The 19,628-nt window shown below is 47.8% G+C and overlaps 3 protein-coding genes across 3 annotated transcripts; 2 read left to right on the top strand and 1 right to left on the bottom strand.

Moving 5' to 3' along the window:
- Nucleotides 1-1,786: 1,786 nt before the first annotated feature.
- On the bottom strand, nt 1,787-3,577 carry LOC117839000 (NAC domain-containing protein 22). Its single transcript, XM_034719222.2, has 3 exons — nt 3,323-3,577; nt 2,950-3,236; nt 1,787-2,516 (listed from the first exon to the last, which is right to left on the bottom strand). Exons 1-3 carry the CDS (start codon nt 3,486-3,488, stop codon nt 2,046-2,048), a joined length of 924 nt encoding a protein of 307 aa, XP_034575113.1. The 5' UTR covers nt 3,489-3,577; the 3' UTR covers nt 1,787-2,045.
- A 5,191-nt stretch (nt 3,578-8,768) lies between these two features.
- On the top strand, nt 8,769-9,394 carry LOC117839950 (uncharacterized). The gene has a single exon (XM_034720392.2). The coding sequence runs from the start codon at nt 8,869-8,871 to the stop codon at nt 9,232-9,234; it is 366 nt and encodes a 121-aa protein (XP_034576283.1). The 5' UTR covers nt 8,769-8,868; the 3' UTR covers nt 9,235-9,394.
- A 2,366-nt stretch (nt 9,395-11,760) lies between these two features.
- On the top strand, nt 11,761-19,616 carry LOC117835820 (protein EARLY STARVATION 1, chloroplastic). The gene is made up of 15 exons (XM_034715138.2): nt 11,761-12,356; nt 12,616-12,707; nt 12,851-13,044; nt 13,604-13,643; nt 13,994-14,075; nt 14,621-14,698; nt 14,780-14,905; nt 15,302-15,423; nt 15,900-15,939; nt 16,168-16,242; nt 16,348-16,512; nt 17,265-18,040; nt 18,867-18,987; nt 19,082-19,272; nt 19,364-19,616. The coding sequence occupies exons 1-15, from the start codon at nt 12,070-12,072 to the stop codon at nt 19,456-19,458; spliced, it is 2,484 nt and encodes an 827-aa protein (XP_034571029.1). The 5' UTR covers nt 11,761-12,069; the 3' UTR covers nt 19,459-19,616.
- The last annotated feature ends 12 nt before the right edge of the window (nt 19,617-19,628 follow it).

Here is a 19,628-nt window from a genome sequence, read left to right as displayed (position 1 = left end):
GATGATGTATATACTGTCTCATCTCTTGATGTATTCTGTAATGATGCAACCATGGAGCCAATCAATAATAATTGGTTGGATATATCTTGCGTCCTATCTTTTCTGTGCGCGAGAAACTTGCCGGCATCAGCTGCGGGGGTGGTGGGAGAGTAAAATTTCGCCCCACAACACCACATGAAAATGCACTTGTGTATTTCAAAATTAGTGAAGGTTATATTATTTTAGATCGCGGACACTCATGTTTGATGCACATTTTTTTGTGAAAAAACTTGGCCCCGTGTGAGTTATACAAAAATACAGCTCCTTTTTTCACACAAAATATGTTCTTAACACGCGTGGGCTACTCGCCTAGTCTGTACAAAAAATGGTCCAACAGTAGAAAAAGAAATTGTACCGAGGAGTCAAGCAAGACCACCGGCAGGCAGCCCACCACGCCTGTGAGCGAAGTGCCACAGGACCACAGTATGAGCCTGGCCCACGACTCTCGGCGCTGGGACGGCACATCGAATGGGCCATGCACAAGGTCCATGATGGATCTGACCTGAATGTTTTATGGAGCCCGATGGGCTGATTCCATAACGTGGATTTCCCTGTAGGTGTAGGTGTATGTGTCATGTGTGGTTTGTGTCCACCTCCACCCTGGAATTTGTAATTCTTATCACCCAGGCGATTAATAAAGAGGAGTGATGAATCTCCAAAAAAACGTGGATTTCCCTCCAAAAAAGAAAAACAACGTGGACAGGCAAAAAGTTCTTTTCATAAAGTGGATTTGTAAATCCAAGTGTGCCGGAAGCTCAAGTTCTTGATTCTTTTTGCCTCTGTGCTGTGGATAAAGCTCCTTAATCGGATACTTTCGTGTGAAGCCGATTTTTTATATAAAAAAGAATATGGAGCCGATTTATAATAGAGAACGCCGAGGAAAACTAGAGACCATCTCATCTTTTTTAATACGGAGTACAAGAGAACATGCCATCTTTAATTGTGCTTTCAGACAAAGAAACCGGAGAAAGCTTGGTGTATCTTTGAAACTGGGATATCAACCAAAATTTCTTCGTGGATTCGCGTTAGAGGCCAATGATTTAGAAGAACGTTATCAGCCATATAAGAAACCTACGTGTGAATAATTTCATAATACTCCATCCATCCTAAAATATTATTCGTTTTGGTTTTTCTAGATACATAACTTTATCTAGATATAGTATATATCTAGGTACATATCAAGAGCTATGTACCTTAAAAAAAGTCAAAAAATTAGTAATTTGGGACGGAGGAGTATCTTTTAACAATATATGTCTTCAGAACAATTTAGTGGTTAAATTTTTGTCCGTCTGGTGTGCCAAAAGTAACTTTTCTTGGCAAAACCTTGCTCACGAGACACCTATATGTTTTGCACTATAACATTTGTGAGGTAGAGCGAAGGCGATTTGGGAAGCACGAGAAGGGTGATCAATATACAAGGGAAGAAGAAAGTGGTCTTATGATCCCTTAGCAGGAAAAAAAGTGGAAAGGTGATATCGAGCAAGCATCCCTAAAATAGTGATTTTGATGGCTTAGGCTTATTGTCCTTAATTATTTGATTTCTATGGGTCATGACTGTCCTCAATTATTTTGATTTCTTATGGATTATGCAAAATGTTACATACAAAATGTTGAAATTTTTTCTATGTATATGTAAAAAAAAACCCTTATACTACAACTCAAGCAAGATCTACTCCTATCTCTGGACTCCAATGTTCATCAAGTATTTTGTTTTCTGAAGGATCAGGATTGTAGAACGTAGCAAACAGAACCACCAATTCTCAGTTAATTTATTGCGATTTCAGTCATGTCAAACATAACATACCAAAAGGCATCCACAATAACTAATCGCATCTAAAACTAATATTCAGTATGTACAACCGGTTTCACCTCTAAGCTAGCATCACGCTTGCAGCTCGCACCTTGCAAAGCTGAACCTGAAACGCATTCTGATAACGCGACTAGATTGGGACACTTCACCTTCTTCCAGTATTGTCCCCTTCAAGAGAGCAGATTTTTGAAACCCTTCAAGAGAGCAGATTGGCCAAGGGAGACAAGAAAAACTGGTCCTGCCACGGGCTGCGTAGCTGGGACAGGTCCTGCATCCAGTCCAGGGCTCCATGGTTCGTCGGCACCTGCAGGGTAGGCAGGTCGCCGTGCCTCACCGCCGGGGGCTGCATGACGGCCATGTTCGCCGCCTGCATCAGAGACGTCGACGCCACCGTGACCGTCGCTTCTGCCGCTTCCTGCTTGGCTTCCTTGTGCGCGCTGTAGCTGTCGCCCGATGGCGGCGACGAGGAAGCGGAGGGGAAGAGGAAGCTGTCGTCGGACGACAGGTAGTCGTCGCCGGCGGAGGCCGAGGCCTGGGTCAGGGATGCCCTGGCCGTGTAGTGTGCAGCGTCGCTGCGCCTCTGCATCTCCTCCATGGCAGAGGCTCTCTGTTCCAGCTCCTTCAGTGGGGTGGCTTTCCGGTAGATCTTGCACAGCACCATGTCCTCCTGCAGAAACGTCAGACATTCGTCAATTTCCTACAATGATTGATTGCATGCTATGGCCTAGTAGGCTACCACGTTTCTTGCTGGACAAAATTTCCATGCAGTTTTAAGGAAAAGCGGGTCAACTCCTAAGTCAACTGACGAAGAGAAGAAAAAAAACACAATATGGTAGTAAATCAGATATCAGGCCAAAGGCAAGAAGCCGATCAGCACTTTACCTCCCCCAGTTAATTACTGTTTAAATCGCACGCTGATTTGGCAATTTCGTACCAAACCAGTGAAAGGCAGTTAAAAAATTGATCAGTAAACGTTTCGTGCTTGATATGATCTTTCTTTCATCACTGTTAATTTTGCTACCAGTTCTAGCTAGGATGGCGAAATTCCTGAGAAAATCACGAGCACTTGTGCGGAACTCCGTCCGGCGGATCATCATTACCTGGGGAGGCGGCGGCGCTCCGCGGCCGGTGCCGTAGTCGGGGAGGCGGTACTCGTTCATGACCCAGTCCGTCTTGGTGCCCCGCGGGGCGCGCCCCTGGTAGAAGACGAGCGTCTTCTTGAGCCCGATCACCCGCTTGGCGTTCTCCGAACTCCGGATGGCCCTGTCCGACCCCGTGGCCTTCCAGAACCCGCGCTCCGTCGTCCGGTTCGGCCGCCCGCCGCTGCCGGCCTTCCGGTCCCGCGGCACGAAGAAGTACCACTCCCTCTCCCCGATCTTCGCCATCGCTGCACACCACGTCACAGCTTGATGATCAGACAAACCATCCAATCGATCGTCTCAAGATCACATGCCATCTTGATCGTGGACGTACCAGGAAGGTCCCATGGGTCGTGGCGGTAGATGTTGAGCGTGCCGATGATGTCGAAGTGGAGCTTCTTGCCGTGGACCATGTGGGCGAGGTAGAAGTCGAGGAGCTCCTCCTCGGTGGGGTGGAACCGGAAGCCCGGGAGATCCTGCTCCACTTCCATGGACGCCATTGCCGTCGCTGTTGTGTGCTCTCTCGTGCTAGGCCTCAAGTGCTCTCCTCCTTCAGCTCTGCTTGCTTCGCCTTGCGCCGGTCGATGGATGAGGGTGCCGGGTAGCGGCCGCCTCGCTTATATAGCCAGGGTTTTATGAAGTCACGCGGTTTCCTGGAGACCAGTGGTCACAGTTTCTTAGCAGCGCTGAAAACGACAAGTAAGTAGGTCGTGCTTGCTCACTCAGAGAATGAGTTCGGCGGCTCAACAGCAGCAATAGTTTTACTGCATTATGTAGAAACCTTTTTTTATTTTATTTGAGGTGTGTGTTTGGATGGACTCTGGGGATTTGTTAAGTCACAAAACTTGACCCTTTTCTACACCTAAAATAAATAACCGCATCTGGTTGTGAAGATTGAATAATAGCAGTGACTCTCCATTTTGGAAAACCTGATGGGTAACGGTTATGGAGTGTTCGGCTAAATCATTGATGTGTTCTTATTCGTTGTGAAATCTATTATTTGCCCATTAGAGGTTGATGGGCTACCTAGTGGCATCAGGAGTCATCTTAATGATGATTGGAAGATGACACTGCTCGTACAACCAGTTCTACTTTGAATGTCTAGTTATATGTTAATATAATAATATGCTTACCATTTAGTTTGTAGGGTTCACCAAATTATTCATTTTTTTCATAGTTTAGTAAGCATTTCTCTCTCTCTCTCTCTCTTAGTTTGCTTGTTAGGATTCAGTGGTGCCTTTTATTTTTCTAGAGGAAAGTGCGCCAACACGGTTTGCTCGACAGTGTCATTTAGGTTCATGAACTATAATAAATTATGCTACAATGAATTGTAACACTCACCATTTTCTTTTTGCTTTTTCTCTTTGATTTAGTTTATTGTTTGTCAAACTCTTTTTACATGTTTGATACGGATCTCTGGAGCACGGTTGGTGGACCTGGATGAAAGGCGTTGATAAGCCAATCAATCTACATCTAGGAAACTAGGATCACGGCATCTCCCGTCTAACATTCTGCCATGGCGTTGCATCTCGTGTAGCATGTGTCACATAAATTTGAAAAATTATTCATAAAACATAGGCAGAACGAATGAAGGCATATGTTTTTTTTTCTGTCACAAGAAAAGGAAAAAAAATGAAAAACCAATTATCTACTAGAGACAAAGCAGTTCTATCACGGCAAAAGGGAGATTGCTTTGGTGCTTCTTCTGTAATTGAATTCCATATTGTTCAGCCTCTCGAAATGTATGACTGGACTTGCTTTATAACTTATCTGGAGTCAACATCAACGGAATATTAGACTTAGTATAAGCTCGTTGGATTGAGACGGCGACTATTTTCAATTTTGAAAAGATGTCAATATCAAGTACATGCCACTTTGAATAAGAAAGTGTTGTGTGGATGCATGCTTCTATTTTTCTCTTTTAAGCTAGCCACATTGCCCGTAACCCCGTAGCTGCAAGTCTATATGAAGCATTCTCTCACTGCAGTCACTTCTTTTTTCTGAAAGGCGGCGTTATATAACGGTTTTCACCCCTTGTGTGCTAGGTTTAATCTATTTATAACAAAAGGCAGGCACTGGATGAGCTCTTGGTACAGTCTAGAAAAACAGCTTGAATCATGACAAAAAAGAAGAAGAAATTATTGCTTCATCACCTGGATGAAGCCTAATTCACCACGAGTGTGGTGAGTTGGGCCCCTGTCGTTACCGCTAAATTACTATCCCTATACCTTGCCCTGCTGGTCTAATGACTAATTTATATTTCAAAGGTGTGAGTCGCAGTCCACATTAACACAGGATTTTGACGTCTAGAATACTTTTCGTTGCGATGACCCAAAACGACCACCGAGATTATCTGCCGATCAGGCAATCCCAATTTGAATTTGAGCTAACGAATGGCGTGCAATGCTTCTGGTTGGTTTGGCCGGTTTACCAATGACTTGGTAGTCTTCCACTCTTACCACATCCTAAGATAGTACATGACCCATCTTGAATGCGAGGATTTTGGGAAAATTTACCACGTTTGTTTCCTGTAAAGTTCCTTCATAGTCATGTGAACCTCTCCTGGTTCCTAAGCTGCACCAAACTGGGTAAAAGTCTTTGTTCACACTCTTGTTTCTATAGTACTGTAATGCAGTGAAAGCAGAACAGAGAATGGCTTCAGTCTGAACTCTGAAGTATAAGTGATGTAAAAATACAAGTCTCTCTTCACACTCCTGCTTCACTACCTCTTTAATAATTAACCTTCTTACTCTGCAGAGAAGTCAGAAGCAGAAAACTGACTTCAGTCTAAAGCAAATGGAAGAGAATTATCACCACCCATGCAGTCATGTACCATCTTAATGAGCAGTTCGTAATAGAATTCTGGATCTTAATTAGAGTTGTCAAGGGTCATAAGCTTGCTTGAAAATCCACAGCTACTAGCATCCAGATCCAGCAGACATGCTCTAGGTGTGTGGCTGCGCCTCGCCATTTGGTCATCTTGACCGACTTTGAAGGCGGACTGGCTTTCCACCTGATAGAGACCGCTCTCTCTGACGAACTGAATCAACTCAACTCATCACGAATCGACGGACCAAATCGTGCCCTGTTTGTTTGTAGCGTGTGAACCCCAGCCTGCAGGTCGACGAAGTCGCATGCACAAGCAGTGCCAAAATTTTTTGTAGGTTCACACACACTGCTCTGCAACAGCAACCTGATCGAGTGTGAGTTAGGCGAATGCCGAGATGACCGGACAAGTCACGCGTCCGAAGCAAAAATGAAAGGCTCTACCTCTACTAGGGCTCTCATCATCTCTGCATGGCTGAGATTGCTTGTGCCCCTGTCGTTTGAATTCAAATACAGTTCCTTCCTTGGCTGAACCCGCGGACTGATTCTTCATCACTCGAATCTCGATCAGGGAAAACGCTGGCGCTTGCATTTTCTGCAGTTTGGCATGGAAAATAATGCGCCTGGTTTGGCGTCACTATGCGGATTTTCCTTTTCCGGTTGAAATTTTTTTTGAGCAGTTCCATCATCCAGCCCGTGTTTCGTCTTTAGGACTCGTTCAGCTGCACCGTACGCCTGTACATGCGAACAAAACGGGGTCTGAATTTTCCATGCACGCAGCCGGAATACGGCATGTAGACCAGTTCTTCAGGCACACTACTGATCCGATCACATATCCGAAAGGCATCCATGGCGCATCAAGAATCAAGGACTGTACTGTGTTTTCTTGGTTTGTTCTTGGAGGAGGAGGAGGAGGAAAGCGATTGGAGGGTGGCAGTGCCGCCACGACGCGACCGGAGACCTCGGCGTGGACTCTGCACACCACACCGCGTGGAGCAGTAGGAAGACCGCAGGGCGCCATCACGCACTGCCAACAAGCAGAACACAGCTCTCGTGTCGTGTCGTGTCTGCACTTGTGGGCACGTATGATTTTCCGGCTGGACGCCCTCCGGAATCGGGAACAGACAATGGCCATAGACTTCAGTTGCCGGTCAAGTCAACAGAGGACTCGATCCACTCCAATCTCAGGTCGTCCACCCAGAAGACCTCACCCTGACTCGACTCTACCCAAGTGCAAGCGTAGCGTGCTGAGAAAGTTCATTTCGTCCAACAACTCGAGAGCATGTTCGGCAGGTGTCTGCCACTGAGAAGCACATATCGGCATGGCCGATCGGAGTGACATGCTGGGCACTACAACTGATGCGAGCAACGTCTCGCTCGCCGCAGTGCAGGTTCATGGTAGTTTCCTCCGTACTCGGAACAGAAACTATAGCTAGGTTCATGAATTCATGCATTCAATCCTGATCGGCTGATCGCCGTTTTGAACATTCTGCAGCTTAGCTGATGATGGACCCAGCTGAACATTCTGGACATGGCAATTTCTGTTGAACGCGGAAAACGCTCCTGCAGCAAGCCTGTGAGACCACTGCCGATGATGTGGTATACTTGGATAGGGAACCCAAATTGTGATGCTGCGCCCTGCTCGGAGATGAATGTGCCTTGACCGGTCTCAGTCTGCATTGGCCCAAGGAAAGGACAGGACAGGAAACGACTCAACTGATGTGCGGTGTTGGGATCCATGGACTAATTTTTAGTTCGGGTTACATAGGATGTTTGAGTAGTTAATTATAAAACTAATTGCATAAACTGTGGCTAATTCGCGAGATAATCTACAATGATTAGCACATATTTACTGTAGCATCACATGGTCAAATCAGGAACTAATTAGGCTTAATAGATTCGTCTCGCGAATTAGCCTTCCAATAAATATGTGCTAATCATGGATTAATTAGGTTTAATAGATTCATCTCGCGAATTAACCTTCATTTGTACAATTGATTTTGTAATTAACCTCTATTTAATACTTCTAATTAGTACTAAACATTCCATGTTAATTAGTATCTAAACATTCGATAGATAGGGATTAAATTTAGTCCCGTCTCTTGATGCCGGCGCAGTGCCCTGGAAATTGCGCGAGCAGAAGCGCACCCGGCTGCGCGGGCACACCTACGATTCGGCTCCACCGGAAGAGATGCTGCTGACTTCTTCAGAAAGAAAAACAGGACGAAGAGACGCTGCATCGCATAAACGGCATGGTCTCATGGGGCCAGTGCTGGCTCTGGCTGCACGTAAAGCCTTTCGCGCAGACGGCTACTGCATCTGCCGGAAGGGACCCAAGCAGGGGTGGGTGAACTTGGCGATGATGCCTCCGGGTTAGCGCACACACGACATCGATGGTATCCTCCAGCAGAAAGATGGGTTCCATCGTCGTCTGATTCGTGATGAGGAGCGAATTGAAGCACAGAATCGGCATGGACGCCCGAGGAACCCGGCACCTTAAACGCACTACCACAGCTATACACGACGGAAACCACCACCTGTCCAGTTCAACCAGTCGCGGCACATCACTTTGCAATGGCTTTCGGTAGGTGCGTGTAGATGGCTCCATATAGAGTTCACCTCTTGCCGCACGAACCTACGACGGAAAAGATCAAATGCTGCGGCGGCCCGGGCCACATCCGATCCAGGCGGCGGCATTCGACATGGTGACGTCCACGAGTCACGTCCCCCGACACCCCAGGCACCGACCTCTAGCAGGTGTCCCGATCGTCCCACGCGGCCCTCGAGCGTTCGCTCCACGCGTGCCCCGGCCGCGACACGCGTACCCCCCAACGGCGCCGCCGCGCCGGAATAAACAAGCGCACGCGGTCACGCACGCACGAGATCTCACGCGAGGCTGTCTCCCGGCGCGATCGTCCCGATCCATCTCCATCCACCGCGCAGCTATTTAAGCAAGCCCACTCACAGGCCGCTGCCGGATGAGCACCAGCCTACTTGCGACAGGACGAGTGACACGCACACACGCACACACGCACACGCGCACGAGTACCATCAATGGAGAGGGTTTTTCCGAACAGGGAGAAGGCGATGGAGGACAGAGAGGAGAAGCCCAAGGTGCCGTCGAGCGACCCGGAGCTGGCCGACCTCGTGGCCGGGGAGCAGCCGCAGCTGCAGCGGGAGCACCAGCCGCCCAACATCTCCGAGATGAAGCCGCTCACGCGGGAGGCCTACGGCGGCGGGATGTACGCGACCGAGGAGGGGCAGGGCCGGCGGAGGGACCCGGCCAGGCCGCGCGCCAGCGCCACGCAGAGCGCAGACGGGCCCGAGGAGGCCAAGGCCGCCGGGAAGCCCAGTCACCCGCCGCCGCCGTCCACCGGCGACCGCGACCTCGACATCACCGGCCAGTCCTACATCCAGTAGTAGTAGCCTTTGGAGTTTCAGTTTGTACTGTGCGCCGCGCTTGCCGTGTACATTTTGCTGTGTTTTAGTACGTGCTTTCTGTACGTGTCAAGCTGTTGATTTCCGCAACTTACCAACGAATAAAGAAAGGTTGGCTGATCAGCCCTTTTTCTTTTTATAAGGACTTCCAAGCTCTATTTAGGCCCGATGAGAAGGTATGGGCTTGGTCCCTTGCAAATGGACTTTCCCACCGCCATCAGCCCATCTTCGTCGTCATTGTCGGCCCATTATGTCCCATTGAATTGGCTCGAACATGTAACGGGTAAATTCGGCAAAGAAATGTTTTTAATCTCCCACGCCACGTCTCTTTCTCGACGAAGCTAGCGCAAGTGCCGAGACCAAAGCGAAAGTGAACTCTGCGACGGTGGCACCGACGCAAACGATCGCGAAATCTCCAACTGACGCTTAAGGCCAAGGGCCGCATCACGTCCACACGAACGATTCCACATCTTTTCCCGCGACAACACAGCAGAGCAGATGCTTCCTGAACGCACCCCAGCCAAGCGCCGGTACGTTCCAAAACACCCGGTCACAAAAACATGTCGTCACGGCGCGCAGTCGATGCTCTTATCCGCTGCCGAGAGAGCCCAGGACGAGAAAGGAAGAAAAAAACACGCCGCGGCTTCCACGGCCGGCGGCATGGCCGTCGGTCTCTCCGAGGAGGCTCCCGGGCGTGAACACTTATCCGCTCGCGCCGCGAGTCGCGACCGGTGAAAAGCGCAGGGCCCCGGCGTGTCCGGCCGGCTCGTCGACGAAGCTGAGCCACTAGTTACCTGAACACCTGGACGCGCGGCGCGGCTTGTCTGCCACGTGTGGGGTGTCCCCGTGTTTCCCCTGATCCGGGGCGTCGACGTGGACGATCCGTGGCCGCGGGGAGGCGGCGCTTTTTCCACGTAACTGTGCCGAGGCCCTGATCCTGATCCGGCTTTAGCCGCCCGGGTGGACGCCACGTCGGTGGAGTACGGTCTTGTCCACATGTTCCGCGTCGCGTGGCACCACGTCAGATGTGACACTGCAAAGTGCAAAGCACTGCTCTACTGGCGTACCTAGGCGAGGCATGTGGTAAACGATGTACAGTCTCTGCTTTCGCTTACATGAACTGAAAAACAAGTGTACTAATTGCTTGTAAACAAACAATTTCAAATGCTACTTTGTTGTGGTAAAATTTACTACAGTGGTTACGCTTAGTTGTGGTAACTGGTAACAACGTAACCAATTGGTCAATCCGAGTAGGACTAGGCATTGTTTACTTTTCAATTCACTGGTGTGTTGTTCTCGAAGGAATAACTTGTAGGGTACGTGAGACACAAGCACCGTAGGACAAGGGGCGAGGTTTTCTGGTAGGCGTGGCAAGTTGATACGCTCCGACACCAGGCAATTTTCTTATCGCAGCTCTATCCTTTCGGAGAAGATGCAATAGTATTCCAGAAGTCACCCGTTTTCTCGCTCCATCCCCACAAAGCCACAGCCAAAGTGCTTCATCTTCGTACATACAGTACATTTGCATTGCATCTCTACAATTAGAGGGCTACATGTCCTTCACTTTCCTATTGTCTCCTAGACTCAAATAACTCAAATAACTTTATTCAATAAGAAGGTCGACAAAACAACCCGAGATTAGCTTTTGGGCCTGTTTTCTTCCACTTGCTAAACTTTAGCACCCGTCACATCGAATGTTTAGATACTAATTAGAAGTATTAAACGTAGACTATTTACAAAACCCATTACATAAGACGAATCTAAACGGCGAGACGAATCTATTAAGCCTAATTAGTCCATGATTTGACAATGTGTTGCTACAGTAAATATTTGCTAATGATGGAATAATTAGGCTAAATTAGGCTTAATAGATTCGTCTCGCCGTTTAGATTCCACTTATGTAATTGGTTTTGTAATTAGTCTACGTTTACTACTCATAATTAGTATCTAAACATTCGATGTGACACGTGCTAAAAATAAGACACGGGAAGAAAACGCCCCCTTTGTTGCAACCATGGGCTCAGACGAACCAATTAGTTTTTAGAATATAGTTGAATTTTCCGAATCACTATTAATTCACATATCATAAATGTGATCCTCACTTCAGCATAATGGCTAGCTGCAAGGCCGTGGCTAGCACGATGTGAGTCGATCGTGACAACACAAAACGGTAATGATATCGTGTTGATACGAATACAATATCGTCTAGTGCTATTACGAGACGTGGATATTGACAGACGATGGAGTTTGTGACGTTTCCATTCCCCTTAAACTTGTATTATCGTATCATTTCAATTCACCATAGTAAAAAATCATATATAATTTGAAAAAAATGGAAATGTCCGCCTTTGCAGCCACAGCTAGAGTCGCATCCGTGAATGGTCCCACTCCTACAGCACAGGCCACAGACTCCGTTCGATCTGAATCGACCACCGACATGTGGGCCCCGCCACCCCAGCCTTCTCCCTCCTCCGTCTCCCCGCCTCCTTCCGTCTCTCCCAGCCCCATATCATGCCATATCATGCTCCCTTGCCATTCCCGGCCTCCATCCAAAGCATCTCCGAAGATCTAATAAAACCCATAGAAACTTGTCCCGTCTCTCTCTCCTCGGCCCCGCGGGAGCGAACCCTTATCAGTCGCTCTCGTTGGCCCGGAGCAGCAGCGATGCGCACCGCCTGCCTCCGCCCCACCATTCGTATAAAACCCTCCCCTCCGCCTCCCTCCTCCCGCCACTGCTAGACGACCGGCCCGTCCACCCGCCGGCACCGGCCGCCGCGCCCGCCCCCCACGGCCCCGCCCTCGCCGTGGCATGAGAAGATGGCCGCGTGCTCCAGGGGCCTCGCGTGGCCGCCGTTCGATCTGACCACGGCGAGGGGGGCGGCGCCATGGCCGCGCCGCCCCGCGCCGCGACGTCGCGCCGCGATCCGGTGCTGCTGCGCCGGGGCCGACCCGGAGCCGCGGAGGCGCCTCTCCAGGGCGGCCGCGGCCGCGCCCGAGCGCGCCGAGGAGTGGCGCGTCGATGGGAGCAAGCCATCCGCCGCCGCACCTGGCCGCCGGCGCGCCAGCCTCACCGCCATGCCTCCGCTCCCCTTCCCTGCACCTCGGTACGCGGGACGGCTGCTGGCCACGTCGCATCTAGGGGATTTTTTTTCTAGTTCTATGGACTTGTGGAGTGTGCCCGCATTTTACAGTTACTAGTCGATTGCATCATTCCGACATGTGGTGTTTCTTTTTCCTGATTTAGATTGCGTAATGACAAGTTAATGTGCCAATGCTTTTATCAGAAGCTTCAGATATTGTAGTCCAATGCACATTGCTTAGGGAATGGAATTTTAACACGCATTTTATTGTTTACTAGTATAGTTCTAGAAGGCAATTCAAGCAACAAGATTTCTATCCGCGGTGCACGCAGAGGGGACCGGCCCCTCAATCCCGGGATACCCCGCCCAAGAGAGGTAGGCTCCTTGCTGACATTTTCAATCCTAAGAGTAAAATGTTGGTTTAGTCCAAAATGAAATGCTCCCACTTGTAGAGTCCAAACTTTAGGTCTCTGCTTTGCTAAGGAAATGCATGTGTTTGTTTGGCACCTGCCTTATAGACACTGGTATTGCTAGTGAGAAGGAGTGGGGAATCAACTTGCTGGATGAAGCAGTCAAGGAGTCCGGAACGAACGAAGATGGAAGCACTTGGTACAGGGAGAGTGGAGAAGATCTCGGCGAGAATGGGTTCCGGTGCCGATGGGCAAGAATGGGAGGACAGAGCCATGATGGTTCCACAGAATGGAAAGAGACTGTATGTTTTTGGCTCTTTACTTATCCTGATGGATCATATCTGTCCTCGTTCAGTTGCCTTTACAACATGCTTGCAGCTTTAAATAATTGGTGTGTGGCTTTGGGTGCTCTACGTTTAGATCTTACCTTTATTTTTAGTGATTTGCTTGAGTAGCAGGTCAACTTTAAGCACAATTTACAAACTCTACTAGCATTATAACTATTGCTTCTATAGTGTAACTGTTAATGAATTACCTTTTATTTTTAATAGCTAGTTTTTAGTTTGTGGCATTACCTTTTGAATTAAGGTAATTATTTCATTTCACTAAAAAAACTCTAGCATGGGCACTGGCACATGGATATTCTCTGCTAGCTTCAACATCACTGTACTCAATCAAGCATAGAGGCTTGAAACCTTAACCTCCCAAAGCTAGACACAAGACACCTAACTGTGTTGACAAATTGCTGAAGTGCTGGACAAAGAACCATTCTTTGTCATCAATGACCGACTGAAGCTTGCGAGTTCAGTAATCTTGTTATTTAATTACTGCAAATCTTAATAACTTTATTATATGTGGCAGTGGTGGGAGAAAAGTGACTGGACTGGATATAAGGAACTAGGTATGCAAAGTATTCTTTTATAATGGAGGCTCTACCTCTTTGGTAGCATATGTGTGCTTTGATAATTTAGGATGGTATATAAGTTTCGTGATTGTTGAATTGCAGGTAGCATGGTTATTGCGCATTAGCACGCAAATAACGTTGTTTAGTTATGCTGAACACTTTGTTTTTGTTTTCTTTCAATGTATGCTTATTGAAATGTTCAGTCAACATGATTATTGTGCATTAGCAGTTCAGCACACAAATTGTGTTGTTTTAGCTATGTTGAATGCCTTTGTTTTGTTTTTTTTCAATCTATGCTCGCTTCTGCTGGGACTGACTTTTCAATAAAATACAACTATAAACATTAGGTGCCGAGAAATCTGGGAAGAATGCTTTAGGTGACTCTTGGTGGGAAAAATGGAAGGAAGTTTTGTACCAAGATGAATGGAGGTAAGTTAACTAATCTGTAAAATCATATATATTAAGTATACCAGTCCTACCCGGGTAAGACATGAGATTTAGTCTCCATTGCAAACCTAAGAACAAAACATTGATGAAGACCTTTCTTATAACCAAGAATTACATATGGAGGTCCATCTGGCCTTCTTGTTTTAAGTCTACTTTGAGAATGATGTTGATTCTGTAGCTCTACTGAGAACTTTTCATTTTTAAGTACAAGCAGATTGTTACCACCTATTTGCATTTGTAACACCGTCCATGGCTATGCACCCATGTTATTTAGATCATCAGGTGTGAAATTTAGGTGCAATGTTCTTGCACAGACAAATGATCTGCCACATCATTATTCATGTTCCCTATTGGGAAATCCAGCCAATCCATTGGTGTAAATGTCACTATACCTGATGATCTAGCCCAACCTTAGCTTACAGTATACCTGCCATGTCTCACAGTGTCAGTTTCTTCTTTGACATCCATTCAAGGTTAGAACAATCCCACTTGAGAGATACTGACACGGGTTGCCTTGTCCCATACAGCAATCTTGCAAGAATAGAGAGAAGTGCTGAAAAACAAGCAAAATCAGGTGCAGAAAATGCTGGGTGGTATGAGAAATGGTGAGAATTGGATCTTTTTTTTTCATGGTTCTGGTTGAAAGTCTGTAAAGTTCATTTTGATCCATAAATGTTTTCTACTAGGTGGGAGAAATATGATGCCAAAGGCTGGACAGAAAAAGGTGCTCACAAATATGGAAGGTTAAACGAGCAGTCTTGGTGGGAGAGGTGGGGTGAACATTATGATGGCCGTGGATTTGTATTGAAATGGTGAGCCTTTTCATATTTTCAGCATAAGCTATATGGTCATAGAAGATGCGTGTACAGCCGGTGTTGTGCTTAATCTTGAATGTTTAGTTTCCAAATCACAATTTCCAAATTACCCTTTCATTACAACAGAGAATTTCTTGTTGTTTATCGGTATGTAGATTCACATATCAATTGGTTAATTACACTAAAATGTACGCTTGACACCAGTACATAGTTCGTAGTGATACTTTGATAGTGAGCTGTTCCTCTGAGGGACAAATTGATGCCCTGTCTTTACATTTTCTGTCTGCAGTTCTGCACGATATTGGGAAGTTGTTTATTGTTACATATACTTTCTCCTTGACTGCCACTCTGCCAGTGGTTGATAACACCTTCATTGCATGAATGTTCTTACAGGACAGATAAGTGGGCTGAGACAGATTTAGGCACTAAATGGGGGGATAAGTGGGAAGAAAAATTCTTTGCAGGAATTGGTTCTCGACAAGGGGAGACATGGCATGTATCTCCTGGCGGTGGACGTAAGATCCATTACCACTAAATACTTTATATGCACAGCATTTTTCTCATATGCATGCTAGTTATTAAGATACAGTAGCCCCTCCATTTCCGAACATAATGTGTTAGCATCTGTCAATCATTTTTTTACTATGAGCATCATGACAGAAAAATCATCTAGATTGGCCACCTTATGTTTTTTATGCTAGTTGGATTTTGTGCCAAATGGGTCAAGACCACATCAACGTCCAAAGATGTATTGAAATCTGACAGCACAACAGCATACCTTTAAATCATGTACCTTTCACACGTGTATATTTGTTACATTGTGAAATGTTACTTTTGAGATATGCTTCACTTCCACCTCTTCTTTTTCCGAGCCTTTTTATCTTTCCTTGTGATTGTGCTGGTACCACTACTTTATGATTGGGATATAAAGTGTCATAATCTACTTGGAAAAATATGTACTGGCTACTTACATTGGTATTGAAACTTTCAGGCTGGTCAAGGACTTGGGGAGAAGAACACTTTGGTAATGGGTAAGTGACATAATAATGTTTTGGTCTAACACTTGACTGGAATTGGACTGCATTTAGACTGTAGACTTTGAAACATCTTATTGGTATTTAGACTGCAGACTTTTCCTAGCATCACCATACAAATGATTATTATCTTGGATGTTAATACCAGTAGTAAATTGTTTTGAAGTTGACTATATTGTCACTACCAGTGGATCACTGCTAAACCATATTTGTCGTGGATTTCAGAAAAGTCCACAAGTATGGAAAGAGCACAACTGGCGAGAGCTGGGATTTGGTAGTCGATGAGGAGACGTACTATGAGTAAGATATTTGTTCTGCTGATGCTTTTAAACATCTCCTTGGTACCAATTTGACCAATGATTGGTTGAATATGAATCTCATCGACTTGCACTCATTTTGAGCCAGGGCCGAGCCTCATTATGGATGGGCCGATGTCGTCGGGGACTCGACACAGTTATTGTCCATACAACCTCTTGAGAGGCCACCCGGAGTATTCCCGAACATCGACTTCAGCTCCGCACCCCCACTGAACGATGATCCCCCTGGCATGACTCCTTCCTCCCCTCTGGAGTGAATTAGATTGCCAGCGCAAAGGAATTTTATCTTTCTAGGCTCCAAATTTTGCCTGTAAGGGAACATTTTTTTTGTAGGAAGTTGATCGACCCCATTCCCTGCCTCCATTGGTTCATTCATTCTTTTGTATGCTTTCCCTAATTCCCCTTCCACGTTCTAGGTTCACGGGAATTTTGCTTGGCGAATCATGTGAAATAATGAAATGCCTCGTGAGTATATTTCCCAGTGCTATAAGCCTGATGTTGATTAGATTCGTCCATAAACCTGCACGCGCCTTGTTTGTCCTTGTCCCGAAGGGAGTGGACAAAGCGCTTTCCATGGCATCGAGTACCCACGCGTCTAAGCTTCGCGCGTGATGGGGACGGCACTGGTGTCCGGCGCGGAGACGTCGGCCTCGCGTCGTGGGCGACTTGCCATTTTCCTGCGCGTCCAGGCCAGGCCCCAGCCAGTCTGTCTTGGTCGTCGGTCGACGCCCGGGGTCATCGACAACGCCCGTCGGAACCCGGGAACGAGGCTTTGCTAGTTTGCTGCCTGCATTTCTTCAAGCTCGGAAGCTGGCAGTCCACCATGGCCTTTTTCTTGCCCGTTGGAAAGTCATCGCATTTTCCCTGTTGGAGCAGATTTCTACGATGGAGACCGATCGCTGAAACTTCAATGGATTTTGCAGTACGATCCAAATTTTTTTCTTCGAGGGAAATCAAACGGAGAAATGGAGAGGGGCCCACAGCGCAACCATTTAAGCCGCCTTAACCCCCTGACTTGAGCTGCCGGGCAACCTCCAATCCGCCTCCCGCGTCAACTCTCCGGTCAAACCTCCCCTCCCAAAGCCTCCAAACCTTTCTCCTCGCCGCGGCCAGCCCGGCCACCATGCCGTCGCTCGCCGCCCGCCTGACCGTGCCGGCCGCCGCGCTGCTGTTCCTCTTCTTCGCGGCGCCCGCCTCGGCCGCCAACTTCACCTGCGCCACGCCGGGTGCCACCTGCCAGTCCGCCATCGGCTACGCGGTGCCCAACGCCACCACCTACGCGGGGCTCGCCGCCCGCTTCAACACCACCACCACGCTCGCCGAGCTCCTCGGCGCCAATAACCTCGCCGCCGACACCTCCCCCTCCGCGCCCATCGCGGCCGAGGCCATCGTTCGCATCCCCTTCCGCTGCCGCTGCGGGAGCAACATGGTGGGCCAGTCGGAAAGTGGCCCCATCTACGTCGTGCAGCCGCAGGACTGGCTGGACCACATCGCCCGCGACGTGTTCGGCGCCTTCGTCACCTACCAGGAGATCGCCACCGCCAACAGCATCCCCGACCCCAGCAAGATTAACGTCGGCCAGAAGGTGCGGATCCCGCTGCCCTGCTCCTGCGACCCGGTGGACGGCGTCACCGTGATGCACTTCGCCTACAGCGTCGCCAAGGGGGACGATACGTCCGGCATCGCCGCCAGGTTCGGGGTGAACCAGCAGACGCTGCTGAATCTGAATAAGATAACCGACCCCCTAAATCAGAGCCAGATTCTGGATGTCCCCCTCCCTGGTAAGTGCGCTCCTCTTCATGATCTTGTGCTCTTAATTACACATGCAATATGCTTGGATTAACACATGGTAGCACGTTCAGAATCATACGATTCATTGCCTAGCTCAGCTGCCATGACTATGAAGCCGTTTAGTGGGCTAGTGCCAAAGAAAATTGCTAGTTCTGCTGCAGAGTGCAGAGGAGGGGCCAAACTGATGAGTTAGTTGCAGAGGATGAGTGCGTGAGTTCGAGGCAGAGAGATGACTTCTTTCGCTTTCATAAATTTGTCCTAGGTAACTTGGGTCTGCTAAACCAAATGCAGGGTTCTAATAGGATATTGTTTGGAAAATTGGATTCGGCCATGGTTCCCGTGGGTGGAGATTGTTTACTAAAGTTCTTTTTAAAAAAGATGCGTTGACTTGGTGAGCTGGACAAGGTTGCTGCACATGCAAGGTTGTTCAGAGACGCCGAGACACCTCAGGCCACCGTTGTGAACGGCATGGAACATTTATTAGACAACTCCCTGTTTGTTCATCCTGCGCGGCAGGACAAGTCCACCCATTTGAATATTTATTAAGAAAACACAACTCATTCAGAAGAAATTCGTTCAAGAAATTAACCTTTTAAGTTGTTATATGTTGCTGTCACCGGCCAAACTGTTTGACTTTCTAGTCTGAACTCTGAACATACTACTAAAGCCAACTCTCCACTGCTGACAAGTCACAATTGCCATTGATATTTGGACGCATCCTTTTGACTACTGTTCATTTTCTTTTCTTATGCATTCGCAAATGATTTCGCAGCCACCAGTCGGTACTAACTGCTCTTGGAATTTCTGTACTCTCAGTTTGCCGTTCGTCGATCAGCAACACCTCGGCTGATCACAGTCTGCTCCTCCCGAATGGCACCTACGCGCTCACCGCACAGAACTGCATCAAGTGCAGTTGCAATGCAAACAACTACGAGCAGTAAGCTCCCCTGCCCCCATTTCTCTTTTGGGATTTGCCAATCACCGTCACTGACCAGGATAATTCATATTTCTTGTCCCCATGTGATCACCAGGCTAGACTGCTCCCCAGTGCAAGACAGAAGGTGCCCGGCACTGCAGCCCTGCGATGGAGGTCTGAAGCTTGGGAGCACGAACGGCACCGGCTGCGAATCCAAGATGTGCGCGTACACCGGTTACTCCAACACCACGTCGCTCAGCATACATACCGCTCTTGTAACTGCAAACGAGACAGCGTGCCAACAGAGTAAGTACAGCCTGCAAATCTACAGCACAGAACGTTTTCTGAGCATACTGAGTGCATCAGGTATTCAGGTTTCTAATGGTTGGTCTTGCAGAGGGAGGAGCCGCGAGGTCGGAGTTTGCCGGGTCCATGTGGAGAATGTCCGCTATCTCCTTCCACATGGTGCTCATCCTGATCTGCTTCCTTTGATGCTATAGAGGTTAGAACTCTATAGATGTTATTATACGATGTGAGTCACGGTGAGATTGTTGTTGTAACTTTGCGTGTATGTTAGGTCTGGTTTATCTAAGATTTTGTTCTCCATTGGTATAGATGTTTGAATAAATGAAGGAAGTGATTACTTATTAGATTGGATAATC

This window comes from Setaria viridis, chromosome 9, assembly GCF_005286985.2.
Source record: "Setaria viridis chromosome 9, Setaria_viridis_v4.0, whole genome shotgun sequence".
In the NCBI taxonomy this organism is placed as follows: Eukaryota; Viridiplantae; Streptophyta; class Magnoliopsida; order Poales; family Poaceae; genus Setaria; species Setaria viridis.
Note: the sequence above shows the minus strand (reverse complement) of the source record. Positions and strands in the feature narration are given on the sequence as shown.